At 35.6% G+C, this 16,616-nt stretch overlaps 1 protein-coding gene across 2 annotated transcripts in view; it reads left to right on the top strand.

Moving 5' to 3' along the window:
* Window positions 1-16,616, top strand: part of Rock1 (Rho associated coiled-coil containing protein kinase 1) — a 111,455-nt gene that overhangs the window by 23,264 nt on the left and 71,575 nt on the right. For both annotated transcript variants that reach the window (XM_028759484.1, XM_028759485.1), the window contains exons 2-4: window positions 5,234-5,315; window positions 15,074-15,174; window positions 15,695-15,832. In XM_028759484.1, coding sequence (XP_028615317.1) covers window positions 5,234-5,315; window positions 15,074-15,174; window positions 15,695-15,832 — 321 coding nt within the window. The remainder of the gene's footprint in view (window positions 1-5,233; window positions 5,316-15,073; window positions 15,175-15,694; window positions 15,833-16,616) is intronic.

Genomic DNA, 16,616 nt, shown 5'->3' on the forward strand with positions numbered 1-16,616 from the left:
GTTTAGTAAGCTCTTTGTCTGGGTTTGTTTTTTGAGAAAGAAATTCAGGTCGTTGATTGAAAATTTTTACTTTTTGTTTTATGCAGCTCTTTTCCAATAAAAGCATTTAGTAGTACACACTCTCATCATTGCTTTAGCAGCAGTTCACATACTTTGGTATGTTATGTCTCCAATTTTTTGTCAGTTCAATATATATTGATTGCTATTTCCCTTGAGACTTCTTTGGTGAATTACTTAGAAATCTGTTATTTTTCCATGTATTTGGATGTTTGTTTATTGTGGTTTGATTACAGTTTTACCAGAAAATATCTTGTATGTTTTTAATTCTTCTAAGTGGTTGAGATTTGTTATGCAAAGGAGACAGAGTATCCTGGTTAGCACCTGTGAACACTTATAAACACTGTGAATACTAGCCTGGAGAGGTGGCTCAGTGGTTAAGAGCACTTTCTGTTCTTTCAGAGGATCTGGGTTTAGTTTCTAGCATGCACATGGTGGCTTATAACCATCTGTAATTCAGTTCTTTAGGATCCAGCATCCTCTTTATACATGACATGCCTGTGGTACACAGACATTCATGCATGGAAAGCACTTATACACGTAAAATAAATAAATCATTTTTTAAAAAAAGAATGCATACTTGCTGTTTTAGGATGGAATGTTTCATGTCAGATCTTGTTGTTTTGTGTTGAATTTTTCTTGCTATTCTTTTGCCTAGGTCTATCAGTTGTGGAAAGTGAAGTGTTTAGGTTGCCAATTAAAATTGTGTAGTTTTGTTTCCATCAGTTTTTGCTTCTTCATTTCTAGTTCCATTGTTATGTGCATTCACATTTAAGATAGCTTTGTCTTTCTGGTGGATTGACTCCTAACAGTGTCATTTTTGCACTTTTCTTTCAAAATAACTTTTAAGAGGTGTTGATGTGACTCATTTGTTGAATCTGTGCTGAGAAAATCTCTCATCTTTTAATCTTTCAGATTAATGTGTATTAAGTTTGAAGTGAATTTCTTTTCTTTGCTAAGTAAACCCAATGTTTAGGCTTCCTGAAGGATGGTTTTTGTACATTTATTTATTCTTCTAAATTAAGGCATGTTTTCCTGTGCCTTTGTCTATTTGTGAGTTTTAAAATAAAAAATTAGCTATTTGTTACAGTATGTTAACTTAGAAATCAACTTAGATTTTCTCCATTTTCCAGAGTATTATGTTATCTTTGTTTTGTTTTATTTGTTTGTTTTTTGAGACAAGGTCACTTCTCTTTGCATGTATCCCAGACTGACTCTTGAACTTCTGATTCGTTTTCCCTATAGGCTTGAGCCATTGTGCCAGTTTTTCAGTGCTGGGAATCAAACATAGAGCTTCCTGCACACCACACAATCATTCAACCAACTGAGCTACATCCCTAGTCCTGGCTTGGTTATGATTACAGTACCTCTTTGTTAGTGATTACTCTACTCATCTGATGTCTGTCTTCAGCTATTTGGGTGGAAATGTCTTCTCCCATCATTAGATGTACAAACACCAAAACCACATAAGAGTCTCACAAAAAAGAAAACTACTTACCTATCTTAGTCTTTGAACTTATCTTATGCTGGCATATTCTTTAACCACCCAGCTATCTAGGCTCGTTTTGTGGTGAAAATGTTAATGCTTTGTAGGTTGGTTGTTTGATTGTTTTTAAACATGCTTTTTTTGCGTTGATGTGCAGGTGGAGTGATTTTCCAAATACTGTTATATGCATGGCTGCTTTTGAGAATACAAATACCTTAAATAGTCTTACTGGACCTAGGTGGTCTATCGTGTTGTATCAGAAATTGGTTCTCAGTGGAGTTTTTTGTAGCCTTCCACACAGAAAATTTTATGAATAGCACCTGCTGCCTACCTATCTGCATTCTCCCTTATGTGAAACAGATGAGGCCCTTGGCCCCTTATCTCTCATATACATAGGAACAGACAAAAACAATATACCTTTACTGCTGTGCAGCCTTGGGTTCAATGAGATTCATTCTGCTAGTTGCCCAAGCCTACAGGGTGTCCTTGCCCAGAGGTAGGTCAGAAAAGCAAGTAATTAAAGAGGCTCCTTCCTGCAGGTTTTAGGATGACTTCTTACTTGTCTGTAAGCCTTGGTGTTACATAAATCATACAAAATTACTTCAGCCACTGTCCAGTTTATATCTGTTTATTTGTTTAATGGCTTATTAATAATATTTATGGGGAGAAGGGAACTTAGAGCTCCCCAGATTGCCAACTAAACATATGTTGAACCAGGGTATGGTGAAGTGTGCCTATAATCCTAGCACTTGTGAAGATGAGACAGGAGGCTCATAAGTTAAAGACCAGTTTGGCCTATGTAGTAAGACCCTATCTCAAAAACAGCAAACTTGAAAAACAAAACAGTGAAATATGTGTATAAATATAAAACTTAATATTTTTATTATTTCTGAAACATATATAGTTCCCTGGCACTAAGTCATTCAGACATGTACAACTGTCCGCCATTTAATTTCAAATGACTTGGCTTGTTTTTCATTCTTAGATCAACTTGCCTTCTTGTTGCATTTCACTTGCTCTTAAGTTCCTTCCAGGTGTTTTCTTCAGTTTTCTTGAGGTTCTTCTGTCTTTATTCCTGTCTTTATTTCCCATTATATATTTTTGCATTGTTTAACTCTCAAATGCCGTCATTTCTCAGGATTTTATTCACTCTTTTCTTTCTTTCATCTACTTTTGTTGGATAACTGCAGGAGCTATGAATACTCTTATGACTTCCAAATGTGACTCAAAAGTGGGAAAAATATGTTTGAAGTAAAACTCAAATTGTTAGCTGCCATTTTTTAAATCCCTAACTTAAGCTCCATGGAGACCTTAAATTTAGTATGTCCAAAACATTTTTCTAGTTTCTATTTTGTGTATTTGTTAGTGAAGCCACCATGTAGGCTAGAAGATATAGAATAAACATTCATAAACACACATAATCGTTCTCATCTCATCCTGCCTGTTAGTTATTCATAGAGCTTTTTTTGCTTCTTGTCTGCACTCAGTTTTCAGTCTTTTATCTGGTTGTGCCTGTATTTTACAGCATCCTCCTAATTGCTCCTTTCCACCTGTGTCTTCTGGTTCTAGTTCATCATCTTATTTTATTGCCAGACTTTTCTAAATTAAAGATGTCTTCTGCCACTCTACTTTTTCCTTTTAAACTCTTCCTTTTTCAAATGGGTATTGAAGATAAAACAATCAAATTCCTACCCTGCTTTAATACTTTAATGTCCCCTAACCTATTTTTCAGTTTTACCTCCAACATGTTATTACCCTTTCTGGTCAGGAACACTTAGTTTTCCTCTAAGTCCTTGTTTTTCTTCTTTGGTTTACCCTGTCTTCATCTTACTCACACTAGGTTTTGTAAAGCCCTCAAAATTAGTCTTTTCTGTTTATGTAGACCTACTTAAAATAGTTGGTAGGTACTTTATATTTGTTCTTTTATGCTTTACTTCTGAACTTTGAGAGAGGAGTTTTTGTTATTTTCTTCTCTAGTTCTGAACAGAAGAAAAGACTGGTTTATATAAATGATATCACCTTTAAGATGCAGAATTCATCATTATTTTTTTAATTTTTAAAAATTTATTTATGCATATATGTACCACACATGGGCAGGTGCCTTCGGAGGTCAGTTTCAGGACCCCTGAAACTGGAGTAACAAGCCTGATGTGGGTGCTGGGAATCAAACTCAGGTCTTCTGGGAGAGCAGCAAATTATATTAACCACTGAGCCATCTCTGCAGCCCCATATTCATTTAATAAAAATTTGGAGGCTTTTTTGCCCTAATTTATTGTTGAATATTCACATTGCTTGTATTGTACAGCTTTTCTACTGTATCAAAGTGGAAGCCTGAACCCCTGTTGTTTACTCTAGTATCCTAACTCTAGTGTTTACTCTAGTGCCTTAGTTGGTGTGTGCTTTGATCACACTAGTTATCTTTCCATTAATTTTATTTCTTTACTTATAGAGTTAAAATATTTGATGATAGGTCCAAACATCTAGTAGACAGATGCAGCTAGTAGAGTTGGTCAGATTTTCATTAATAAGTACATTACCAAGCTCAGTGATCTAGCAAAAGACAGGTGGAATTGCTTCATTTAACAATATGACCTGAGATAGATTTTATAACTACATGTCTAAAATGCACAAGTTGTTATTCTTAGCAATAGGGAGACAAACTATAGTCAAAATAAAATAAAAATGGGAATATTCAGGACTTCACATACTTAACCTAGTTTCAAATCTGATAGGAGTTTTACACACACACACACACAAACACACAAATTCTCATTTTACAGTCAAGAGAACACAGGCTGAAAAACGTTATGTCATTTGTCTTCTCAATAGCATATAAGTACGAGTGTATTTTTCTTTGGAATGTAATTGTTTGATTTTTTTTTTAAGCTTGAAAAATTGTTACCTGTCTGGGATTCATCACTTTATTAGTATGATCCAAAGTCTTTGTTCTCTATAGTACTAATCGTTATATAAACTGCATAAAAAGAAAGAGCAATTCTTTGTAATGAAGACATTTTAGGATTACCTGACTCTGTGTTCTACTATATCGTATAGCAAGATACAGTCTGAGTACGAGCTTTCCCTTGGTTGTATGGATTACTAGACCATCACATTGCCCAGCACTTGCTTACATATTTACATGCCTAGTTTTGAAAACCAAAAAACTTCTATTTGTCTTTTCCCATTTCTTGTCCTAGAAAGTGCATTAAGAAAGTGAGTGAGCATTGTGAACACATAGTATATTTTTGTAATTAAATATGTGTACAGGTTGCATATTTGATTACGTATGATTTAGTTTAAATTTTATGCTTCATTAAATATTATTTAGCTATTATCCTGTAAAACACTTATAGTCACAAATGTAGGTTTTTACTGAACACCTGTGAAATGAAGATAAATTTAGAAGTAATGGTAAGTGAAATGTACAATTTCATATCCTTGTAAAGTGAGTATATGAATCATAATCACATGATTTCAGCCTGGTAATTTTCCTGCTCCACTGGAAGATTTAGGAAGTTTAAAAAAAAACTGTGTATATGAAATAAAAGACATAGAACTTTGTTCTTTCCTATTATTTATGTAACCTTGTAAAAGGTATTAAATGAGCACAAGATAAATTGAAGAGAAGACATTCAGTGTTCAAACCAGGAAATATTCTAATATGCTAACACTAGCTGTTTGTTTCTTTAGGATGGATTGGATGCTTTGGTTTATGATTTGGATTTTCCTGCCTTAAGAAAAAACAAAAATATTGACAACTTTCTAAGCAGATGTAAGTACTTTCTGTAAAGTTTAATGTTGCTGTACATGTAACTGTATATTCAAGCCTCTTTCCTCTTCTGTTGCGTTCTTACTATTCATCAGTGAATTCTATGTAATATTAGTACAAAGACTGGCACTAGCTGCTGCACTAACAAAGCGCCTTGTGAATGAAATTTTAGAAGCAAGTCTAGATGCCTATCAAGAATGCGTACAAAGTAATTTGGGGAAAGGGTGAAAAGTATATAGCTAAAATAGAAATATGTATTTTACTATGCATGTATGTGCATATTCAAGTTTTAATACTATATTTATCCCTATCTTTGTTTATAAAAGAATTAGTTACTACATTTGGAAACCTACAGGTAAAAATTGATTACATATGACAACCCATCATAAAATAAAAAGGTTTTCTGCAGCTGTTTTATATATGCTTATTATAGATGTTCTTTTCTAAAAGTTTATTTTAGATTTTGAAGTTACTTAAAAATATGACTTAAGTTAAAATAGTTTGGAATTTAAAAAAATTAGCAGCAAGAAGTAGATTATAAAATCCTTCCCAGCCCGTTTATTTCTGTTCCAAAGCCGTAATCTAGTCATATAAAATACTTGTATTTTTTGTTGTTGCTGTAATTTTTCTTAGTTATTTCTACACAGTAGAGTTTGAATTACCTATTTTGTACTTTTGTCAGATTTTTCTTCAAAATCAGTTTTAATTTTGTCTTGGAATTTGGTACCAGATTCTAATTTGAGAATCATTTTTTCCTCAGTGATGAAAATTTAACCCAGTGCTTTGCACATGAAAGTAGTCTACATTGAGCTACATCCCTATGTCTATGAATTGGGAAATTTTAAGTATAAAATTCTTGCTAATGTCTTGTAACCTACTGAAAGAATTGAACAGTTATATTAGTTGATATTTGTTTATCCCTGTACTAGATAACACAGTGAAATAGCCAAAGATGGACTACTGTTTATTTGATGGTAGACAAAGGGCAGGAGATGACGACTAGTCTAGAGGCGGAGAAGGGAGAGTAGAGTTTTGATATAGTATGACAGATACTGAGAAAATAAGCTTCTTCATCTACTATTCTTTTTCTATTTGGTTTCCTTTTTCTCGAACCATAGCCCAAGACGACCTTGAACTCACAACAGTGCTCTGCCTCACTCTCTTGAAAGCTAGCATTCTATGTGTGAGCCACAACATCCAACTTAATTTTACTACTTAATTGCTTTTGTAATATTTATTAAGTATGTCCATGTATTACATTTTATAAATAGAAACATTAGCTAGGAGAGAAATAAGAGAAATCAAATGAAAGTAAAAATTTAAAGTAACCTTTTAAATTTAAATTTGTATAGCTTTTTTTGGCAAATTAAGCTATAGAAAAATGCAAGAAAAGCAAGTGGTAATAATAAAACAAAAATTTAACAAATCATATGTTATTGATAAGTAAAAATCACAAATAAGGAAGAGTTTCTACCAGTAGTATAAAAATCATTTTACTTTGTGATATTAGTGTATTAATAAGGGAAATGTATATATTGTTAGATGGAGAAAAACAATGAAATAAAATTTATATTCATAAATATCATGTGAAAGAAATTTACCTCAGTAAATAAAACTTATAACTTATATTTTATTCTTTTGTATGTGCATATTCAGTTTCCTAGTTTTATTTGTTATATTCTTTTCTTTTTTTTTCTTTTTTGATTTTTATTTTTTTTAAAATTTTTATTGGATGTTTTATTTACATTTCCTATGTTGTCCCCTTACCCCATCCCCCACCCACCCAGGAACCCCCAATCCCCTCACCCCTCCTCCTTCTTCTCTGTGGATGTAACCTCTATCTACACCCCCACTCCCACCTCCCCACCCTCAAAATTCCCACCCCCTGGGGCATCCAGCCTTCATGTGGTGAAGGTTCTCTTCTTCCACCTATGCCCAGCAGGGCCCTCCACTCTTACATATTCAACTGAAGAGCTGGATCCCTCTCTAAGTGCTCCCAGGCTGGTGGTTAGGACCCTGGGAGCTGTGGTTGGTTGGTATTGTTGCTCTCCTCATAGTGCCTCAAATCCTTTCAGCTCTCCTTCAGTCTTCACTCTAACTCCTCTATTGAGAACCCCATGATCAGTTCAATGGCTAGTTGTGAGCATCTGCCTCTGAGTATGTCAGACTCTTGAAGACCTCTGAGGAGATATCCATATCAGGCTCTTATCAGCATGCACTTCCTGACTTCCACATCAGCATCTACCTTTGGTGACTGCACATGGGATAGATACTCAGGTGGAATGGTCTTCAGACGGCCCCTCCTTCAGTTTCTGTCCCTCACTTTGTCTCCATATTTGCTCCCTTGAGTATTTTGTTGCTCCTTCTAAGAAGGACCGAATCACCCCCACTTGGTCTTCCTTCTTTATGGGCTTCATGTGGCCTGTGAGTTGCATCTTGGGCATTTCAAGGTTCTGGGCTAATATCCAATAATCAGTGAGTGAATACCATGTGTGTTCTTTTGTGATTGGCTTACCTCACTCAGGATGATAATTTCTAAGTTCCATCCATTTACCTAGGAACCTCTCGAATTCATTGTTTTTAATAGCTGAGTAATACTCCATTGTGTAAATATACCACATTTTTTGAATACATTCCTCAGTTGAAGGACATCTGGGTTCTTTCCAGCTCCTGGCTATTATAAACAAGGCTGCTATGAACATAGTTGAGCATATGTCCTTGTTATATGTTCGAGCATCTTCTGGGTATATGCCTAGGAGTGGTCTAGCTGGATCCTCAGGTAATGCTATGTCCAATTTTCTGAGGAACTGCCAGACTGATTTCCAAAGTGGTTGCACCATCTTGCAGTCCCACCAACAATGGAGGAGTGTTCCTCTTTCTCCACACCCTCGCCAGCATCTACTATCACCTGAGTTTTTGATCTTAGCCATTCTGACTGGTGTGAGATGGAGTCTCAGGGTTGTTTTGATTTGCATTTCCCTGATGACTAAGGATGCTGAACATTTCTTTAGGTGCTTCTCGGCCATTCGAGTTTCTTCCATTGAAAATTCTTTGTTAAGCTCTATACCCCATTATTTAATAGGGTAATTTGGTTGTCTGGAGTCTAATTTCTTGAGTTCTTTGTATATATTGGATATTAGCTCTCTATCAGATGAAGGATTGGTAAACATCTTTTCCCAATTTGTTGGTTGTCGTTTTGTCCTATTGACAGTGTCCTTTGCCTTACAGAAACTTTGCAATTTTATGAAGTCCCATTTGTCAATTCTTGATCTTAGAGCATATGCCATTGGTGTTCTGTTCAGGAACTTTTCCCCTGTGCCCAAGTATTCGAGGTTCTTCCCCACCTTCTATTAGTTTCAGTGTATCTGGTTTTATGTGGAGGTCCTTTATCCACTTAGACTTGAGCTTTGTACAAGGGGATAAGAATGGATCAATTTTCATTCTTCTACATGTCCTCCAGTTGAACCAGCACCATTTGTTGAAAATGCTGTCCTTTTTCCACTGGACAGTTTTAGCTCCTTTGTCAAAGATCAAGTGACCATAGGAGTGTGGGTTCATTTCTGGGTCTTAATTCTATTCCATTGATCTTCCTGCCTGTCTCTGTACCAATACCAGGTAGTTTTTATCACTATTGCTTTGTAGTACAGGTTGAGGTCAGGGATGGTGATTCCTCCCGAAGTTCTTTTATTGTTGAGAATAGTTTTCACTATCCTGGGTTTTTTGTTATTCCAAATGAATTTGAGAATTTCCTTTTCTAATTCTGTGAAGAATTGAGTTGGGATTTTAATGGGGATTGCATTGAATCTGTAGATTGCTTTTGGCAAGATGGCCATTTTTATTATATTAATCCTGCCAATCCATGAGCATGGGAGATCTTTCCATCTTCTGAGATCTTCTTCAGTTTCTTTCTTCAGAGACTTGAAGTTCTTGTCATACAGGTCTTTCACTTGCTTGGTTAGATTCACACCAAGGTATTTTATATTATTTGCAACTATTGTGAAGGGTGTCATTTCCCTAATTTCTTTTTCAGTCTGTTTATCTTTCATGTAGAGGAAGGCTACTGATTTGTTTGAGTTGATTTTATAAACAGCCACTTTGCTGAAGTTGTTTATCAGGTTTAGGAGTTCTCTGGTGGAAGATTGGGGGTCACGTAAGTATACTATCATATCATCTGCAAATAGCAATATTTTGACTTCTTCCTTTCCTATTTGTATCCCTTTGACTTCTTTCTGTTGTCTAATTGCTCTGGCTAGGACTTCCAGTACTATATTGAATAGGTAGGGGGAGAGTGGGCAGCCTTGTCTAGTCCCTGATCTTAGTGGGATTGCTTCAAGTTTCTCTCCATTTAGCTTGATGTTGGCTACTGGTTTGCTGTAAATTGCTTTTACTATGTTTAGGTAGGGGCATTGAATTCCTGATCTTTCCAAGACTTTTATCATGAAGGGATGTTGAATTTTGTCAAATGCTTTCTCAGCATCTAGTGAGATGATCATGCGGTTTTTTCCTTTAAGTTTGTTTATATAGTGGATTACATTGATGGATTTCCGAATATTGAACCATCCCTGCATTCCTGGGATAAAACCTATTTGATCATGATGGATGATTGTTTTGATGTGTTCTTGGATTCGGTTTGCTAGAATTTTATTGAGTATTTTTGCATCAATGTTCATAAGGGAGATTGGTCTGAAGTTCTCTTTCTTTGTCGGGTCCTTGTGGGGTTTGGGAATGAGTGTAATTGTAGCTTCATAGAACGAATTGGGTAGTGTTCCTTCTGTCTCTATTTTGTCGAACAGTTTGAAGAGAATTGGTATTAGGTCTTCCTTGAAGGTCTGATAGAATTCAGCACTAAAACCATCTGGTCCTGGGCGTTTTTTAGTGGGGAGACTTTTAATGACTGCTGCTATTTCCTGAGGGGTTATGGGACTATTTAGATGGTTTATCTGCTCCTGGTTTAACTTCGGTACCTGGTATCTGTCTAGGAAATTGTCCATTTCATCCAGGTTTTCCAGTTTTGTTGAGTATAGGCCTTTGTAGTAGGATCTGATGATTTTTTTAATTTCTTCAGTTTCTGTTTTTATGTCTCCCTTTTCAGTTCTGATTTTATTAATTTGGACACTGTCTCTGTGCCCTCTGGTTAATCTGGCTAACGGTTTATCTATCTTGTTGATTTTCTCAAAGAACCAACTCCTGGTTTTATTGATATTTTGTATTGCTCTTTCTGTTTCTATTTGGTTGATTTCAGGCCTGAGTTTGATTATTTCCTGCCCTCTACTCCTCCTGGGTGTATTTGCTTCTTTTTGTTCTAGAGCTTTTAGTTGTGCAGTCAAGTTGTTAGTGTGTGCTCTTTCCAGTTTCTTTTTGTAGGCACTTAGAGCTATGAGTTTTCCTCTTAGCACTGCCTTCATGGAGTCCCACAAGTTTTGGTATGATGTGTTCTCATTTTCATTGAATTCTAAAAAGTCTTTTATTTCTTTCTTTATTTCTTCCTTGACCAAGTCATCATTGAGTAGAGAGTTGTTCAGTTTCCATGTGCACGTGGGTTTTCCATTGGTTTTGTCATTATTAAAGACTAGTCTTAGTCCGTGGTGATCTGATAAGATGCAAGGGATTATTTCAATCTTTTTGTATCTGTAGAGGGTTGTTTTGTTACCAATTATATGGTCTATTTTGGAGAAGGTACCCTGAGGTGCTGAGAAAAAGATATATTCTTTTGTTTTAGGACGAAATGTTCTATAGATATTTGTTAAGTCCATTTGGTTCATAACTTCTGTTAATTTCAAAGTGTCTCGGTTTAGTTTCTGTTTCCATGACCTGTCCATTGCTGACAGTGGGGTGTTGAAATCCCCCACTATTATTTTGTGAGGTGTAATGTGTGTTTTAAGCTTTAGTAAAGTTTCTTTTATGTACGTAGGTGCCCTTGCATTTGGAGCATAGATGTTCAGAATTGAGAGTTCACCTTGGTAGATTTTTCCTTTGATGAGTATGAAGTGTCCTTCCTTATCTTTTTTGATTAATTTTGGATGAAAGTCGATTTTATTTGATATTAGAATGGCTACTCCAGCTTGTTTCTTGGGACCATTGGCTTGGAAAATTATTTTCCACCCTTTTATTCTGAGGTAGTGTCTGTCTTTGTCACTGAGGTGCGTTTCTTGTATGCAGCAAAATTCTGGGTCTTGTTTGTGTATCCAGTCTGATAGTCTGCGTCTTTTTATTGGGGAATTGAGACCATTGATGTTAAGAGATATTAAGGAAAGATGATTGTGGCTTCCTGTTATTTTTGTTATTAGAGGTAAAGTTATGTTTGTATAGTTATCTTCTTTTGGGGTTGTTGGAATATTACTTCCTTGCTTTTTCTAGGTTGTAGTTTCCCTCCTTGTGTTGGCGTTTTCCATCAATTATCCTTTGAAGTGCTGGGTTTGTGGGACGATATTGTGCAAATTTGGTTTTGTCATGGAATATCTTGGTTTCACCATCTATAGTGATTGAGAGTTTTGCTGGGTAAGGTAGTCTGGGCTGGCAAGTATGTTCTCTTAGTGTCTGTATGATGTCAGTCCAGGCTCTTCTGGCTTTTATAGTCTCTGGTGAGAAGTCTGGTGTAATTCTTATAGGTCTGCCGTTACTTGACCTTTTTCCCTTACTGCTTTTAGTATTTTTTCTTTGTTTTGTGCATCTGATGTTTTGATTATTATGTGACCGGAGTTATTTCTTTTTTGGTTGAGTCTATTTGGTGTTCTGTAGGCTTCTTGTATGTTTATGGGCATCTTGTTCTTTAGGTTAGGGAAGTTTTCCTCAATAATTTTGTTGAAGATATTTACTGGCCCTTTAAGTTGGGAATCTTCATTCTCATCTATACCTATTATCCTTAGGTTTGGTCTTCTCATTGTATCCTGATTTCCTGGATGTTTTGAGTTAGGAATTTTTTTGCATTTTGCATTTTCTTTGACAACTGTGTCAGTATTTTCCACTGTATCTTCTGCATTTGAGATTCTCTCTTCTATCTCTTGTATTCGGTTGGTGATGCTTGCGTGTATGACTCCTGATCTCTTTCTTAGGTTTTCTATCTCCATGGTTGTCTCCCTTTGAACTTTCTTTATTGTTTCTATTTCCAGTTTCAGATCCTGAATGTTTTTGTTTAATTCCTTCTTTGTGTTTTCTTGCATTTCTTTAAGGGATTTCTGTGATTCCTCTTTAAGGGCTTCTATCTGTTTACTTGTACTCTGCTGTATTTCTTTAAGGGAGTTACTTAATTCCTTCTTATAATCCTCTATCATCATCATGAGAAGTGATTTTAATTCTGAATCCTGCTTTTCTGGTGTGATGGGGTGTCCAGGGCTTGCTATATTGGGAAAACTGGGTACTGATGATGCCAAGAAACTTTGGTTTCTGTTGCTTATGTTCTTGCGCTTGCCTTTTGCCATCTGGTTAACTCTAGTGTTACCTTCCCTCATTGTGTAAGGCTGGAGTCTGTATTTCCAGTTATCTTGCTTATTGCAGAGCTCCTCGGAGTCCAGATGTCTCTGTGGTCTTATGCTCCTAATCTCCTGGGTGGAAGAACTCCTGGGACTCAGGCCACCTCTTGGATCTGGAAATCCTTCTGCTCTGAGTGCAGTGGCTCCTCAGCTGCTCTGAGTGCAGTGGCTCCTCGATGACTCACGATTCAGTTTCTCCACAGGACAGGAGCAGACTGACTCTGTGTCTGCTCCAGCCCAAAGTACCAGGCAAGGGCGGAAGGGAAGTGGAATTCCGGAGGGGCGGGGTTTGGGTAGCTGCTGTGCCCTGAATTTCCCTGGCTCCCAGATGTATCTCTGGGGCTTAGGGAGTGAGATGGAGTTCTTACCAGCTGCTCTGAGTGCAGTGGCTCCTCGATGACTCAGGATTCAGTTTCTCCACAGGACAGGAGCAGACCTACTCTGTGTCTGCTCCAGCCCAAAGGACCAGGCAGGGGCGGAAGGCTGTTATATTCTTTTTCTAATGTATGTTTTGGGATGTGTATTAAGTAACTTACTCACCTAATGTAATTGTCATCTCCAAGATTTAATGCCTCAGTCTGTTAACCTAGTCCTAGTCCTAGAAGCTTCTAGCCTTTGTACATTCTAGGCATAGAATGTTTCAGCCTTTAATATTTACTGATGAATAAGCTTACCCCTTTTTGTTCTTTCTGAACTCTAGCTAGTTCAACTCTGCTATTCTGGCTTGAATCCTGTGCAAACTGACTGATTCAATCTGACTTCTCTTTAACCCTCTGAATTGCTCTGCTTGGGGGTCATGCTAACTGTAGCATTATGTTCTAATCTTCTGGCTGCTTCTCATTCTCTCTTTCTCTCTCTCTTCCCCCCACCCCCTTTTCTCTTGTTTCCCTCTGTCTCTCTAGTCCTGATAAAACCGCTGTGGTTGAGTCTGTGCGGATTTATTTTGGAGTCCTCTATTCCATTGGTCTGTGCACTTGCAGTACTGTGACCTGGGAAGTTATTAAATATATTTATCTTTGTATAGATATTTATTAACACTGCATATGTCTGTTGGTCATAACCTATACAAATATTTTAATTTGAGTATTTTAACAGAAAGGCAAGAATATTATAGCTACTTTTATTAGGAACTAGAACTTTAATATAATAGTCTTATGTGTATAGACAACATTGAAATGGGAAGCTTTTCCATGCAATCTCATTCCAATGTTGACCCATAGGGATTAAAAAAATAGCCCTTTTTTAATCTATGACCAGATTAGGAGACAACTATCCACGGGGAGATTTGTAAATTTTCATCATCTGTAGCATGACAGGATAGTATAAATAATTGCATTGATTCCCCACTGCATGCTTTACATTAAAGTTTAGCTTCAGATTAATGCTGTACGTTTAAAGATTGCCAGTTAGAAATTTAATTTTTATTCCTTAGTATGTGTGCCTTTGATATATTGAATTTGGTTTTTAGGTGTTTTTTTTTTTTTCGGGATTGGGTTTGTGTGTGTGTGTGTGTGTGTGTGTGTGTGTGTGTGTGTGTGGCTCTGGCTGTCCTGGAATTTACTCTAGTCCAGGCTGGCCTCAGACTCACAGAGATCTGCTTCTGTCTCCTGAGTACTGGGATTAAAGGCCTGTACCACCATGCCCAGCCAGAATTTATATATTTTTTAAAGGAATATCATAAATGATTTCACATAAACAACATAAACAGAAATTTTTATTTTGTTGGCATAAAACATCTACCTAAGTTTCCTTAATAAAATGAGATATTTACCTAAAATACAAGAAATAATTGTTGTTGTTGTTATTATTATTGTTATTAGTATTACAGCATTTATATTTAGCTTGGGGGTGTAGTTCAGTTGGTAAATATACTTGCCTAGCATAAACAGAGCCCTGGGTTTTAATATCACATAAATGTAGGATGCATGAGATACTTTCTTTAAAAACTAAAAGCACAACAGCTTTTGTGTTTAAAACTTTGTCATTAGATTTTTATAAAAGTTTTTGGTATGATAGTAAAATCATTACATAATTTGAAACAATTCTTAGCATATTAAGTATTTCTATATTATAACTTCAAATTTCACATATATCAGTTATTACAAGTGATAGAGTACTGGGGCTTAAACCGCATACTGAAAGAGGCAAGTATTTCACCATTGACCTACATCCCAGCCCTAATTTGTAATGAAGTGGTTTTATAAAATTGTGTTTTTGAGTAATTTGATTGTAAAATATAAGTAGTGTTCATTATAATAATGCCTTAGTGACTTAATTATATTTTTCATACAGATAAAGACACAATAAATAAAATTAGAGATTTACGGATGAAAGCTGAAGATTATGAAGTAGTAAAGGTAATCGGCAGAGGTGCATTTGGAGAAGTTCAATTGGTAGGTTATCTTACTCAGATTTTTTTTTAAAAAACAACCTTTTTTTTTTTTAAGTGAAAAAACACTACCCCATTTAACATAATATTTAGGAAAATAATTGTTTTCATAGAACTGTTTCTTTAAATGGCTCTGACATTTTTGCCTAGGGGAAAATTTTTTGTCTTGGATTAGATATCAAAGTAGTAGGAAAGTGTTTTCCCAAGCATTTCAATAAACATTTCATGTCTCACAGAAAAAAATCTTTGCTCCTAATTCTGTGTAGAATACTATGGAATAAAGTTTTATGAATATGGCAACACACATGATGGGACAGACTGGCAAATACAGGAACCAAGAAGTTTGTTGATTTTTTTTTTTAATTATGATCTGGTAATTAAAGTCTTTACACTTCCTAATTGTGATAAGCAAAAGAGAAGAAACAGAAATAGCTAAATTATTAAATATTAAAGTCATGTAGTAAGTTGGTCAATGAAGCATTGAGCTTTATGTGTTAACTAATGGTTTGTTTTCCATTTTAAAGGTAAGGCATAAATCCACCAGGAAGGTTTATGCTATGAAGCTTCTCAGCAAATTTGAAATGATTAAGAGATCTGATTCTGCTTTTTTCTGGGAAGAAAGGGACATCATGGCGTTTGCCAATAGTCCTTGGGTTGTTCAGGTATGGTTTTCATTCTGTTTTTTTTTTAATGTTGTACTAGTTTGTAAAAATGTATCTGAGAAATTTATTTTTTAGAACAGTAGTAACTTAGTGGTTATAAAATTGTCTGTCATTATTTTTAAAGTCATAAAATTTATTTTGTTGAATTATGTTTAGAAAAGTCAGAACAAAATAATTACTTTTTTGTAGAATTTAATTTGCTTTAAGGGAAGTATTCTACATTAACTTTAATAATGATATTTTTTGTGTGTAAACATGAGGTCCTCTTAGTTTAACCTGCCTAATTATGCAAATGTGTCTCTTAATGAAATAAAGGGGAAATCAGAAGATTGAGTTTCACTAAGTCAACAAATATCTTGTGTTGGACTTAAGTTTTTAATACCAAGGAACATATACCCTAAGGTCAACATGGTATAGCACAGTCATGCCACATTAATGTGGAGGCAGAGGCATGAGGGTCTGGAGTTCCAGGCAAGACCCTATTTCCAAAGGGAATGACATAAGTCATAGTAGTATTGACTGCCATTGGCCAAATTATTTAAAACTCATGGGCTATATAATTTCCTTGCTTATAAATATGAAACAGTCTTTAAGATTTTTTTGATTGTTTTTAAATTTCAGACAGGATCTTATGCTAGGCCAGCTTTGAACTCTGATCCTCCTACTTATACCTGAGTGCTGAAATAATAGATGGGTGCACTTCTGGCTAATTGGTAATTTTAATTGTGAAATAAAGTCCCCACTAAATTATTCTGAGTTTTCCACATGTGCTTTAATTAGGGCA

Source organism: Grammomys surdaster, unplaced genomic scaffold (assembly GCF_004785775.1).
Source record: "Grammomys surdaster isolate TR1022 unplaced genomic scaffold, NIH_TR_1.0 126298, whole genome shotgun sequence".
Lineage (NCBI taxonomy): Eukaryota > Metazoa > Chordata > Mammalia > Rodentia > Muridae > Grammomys > Grammomys surdaster.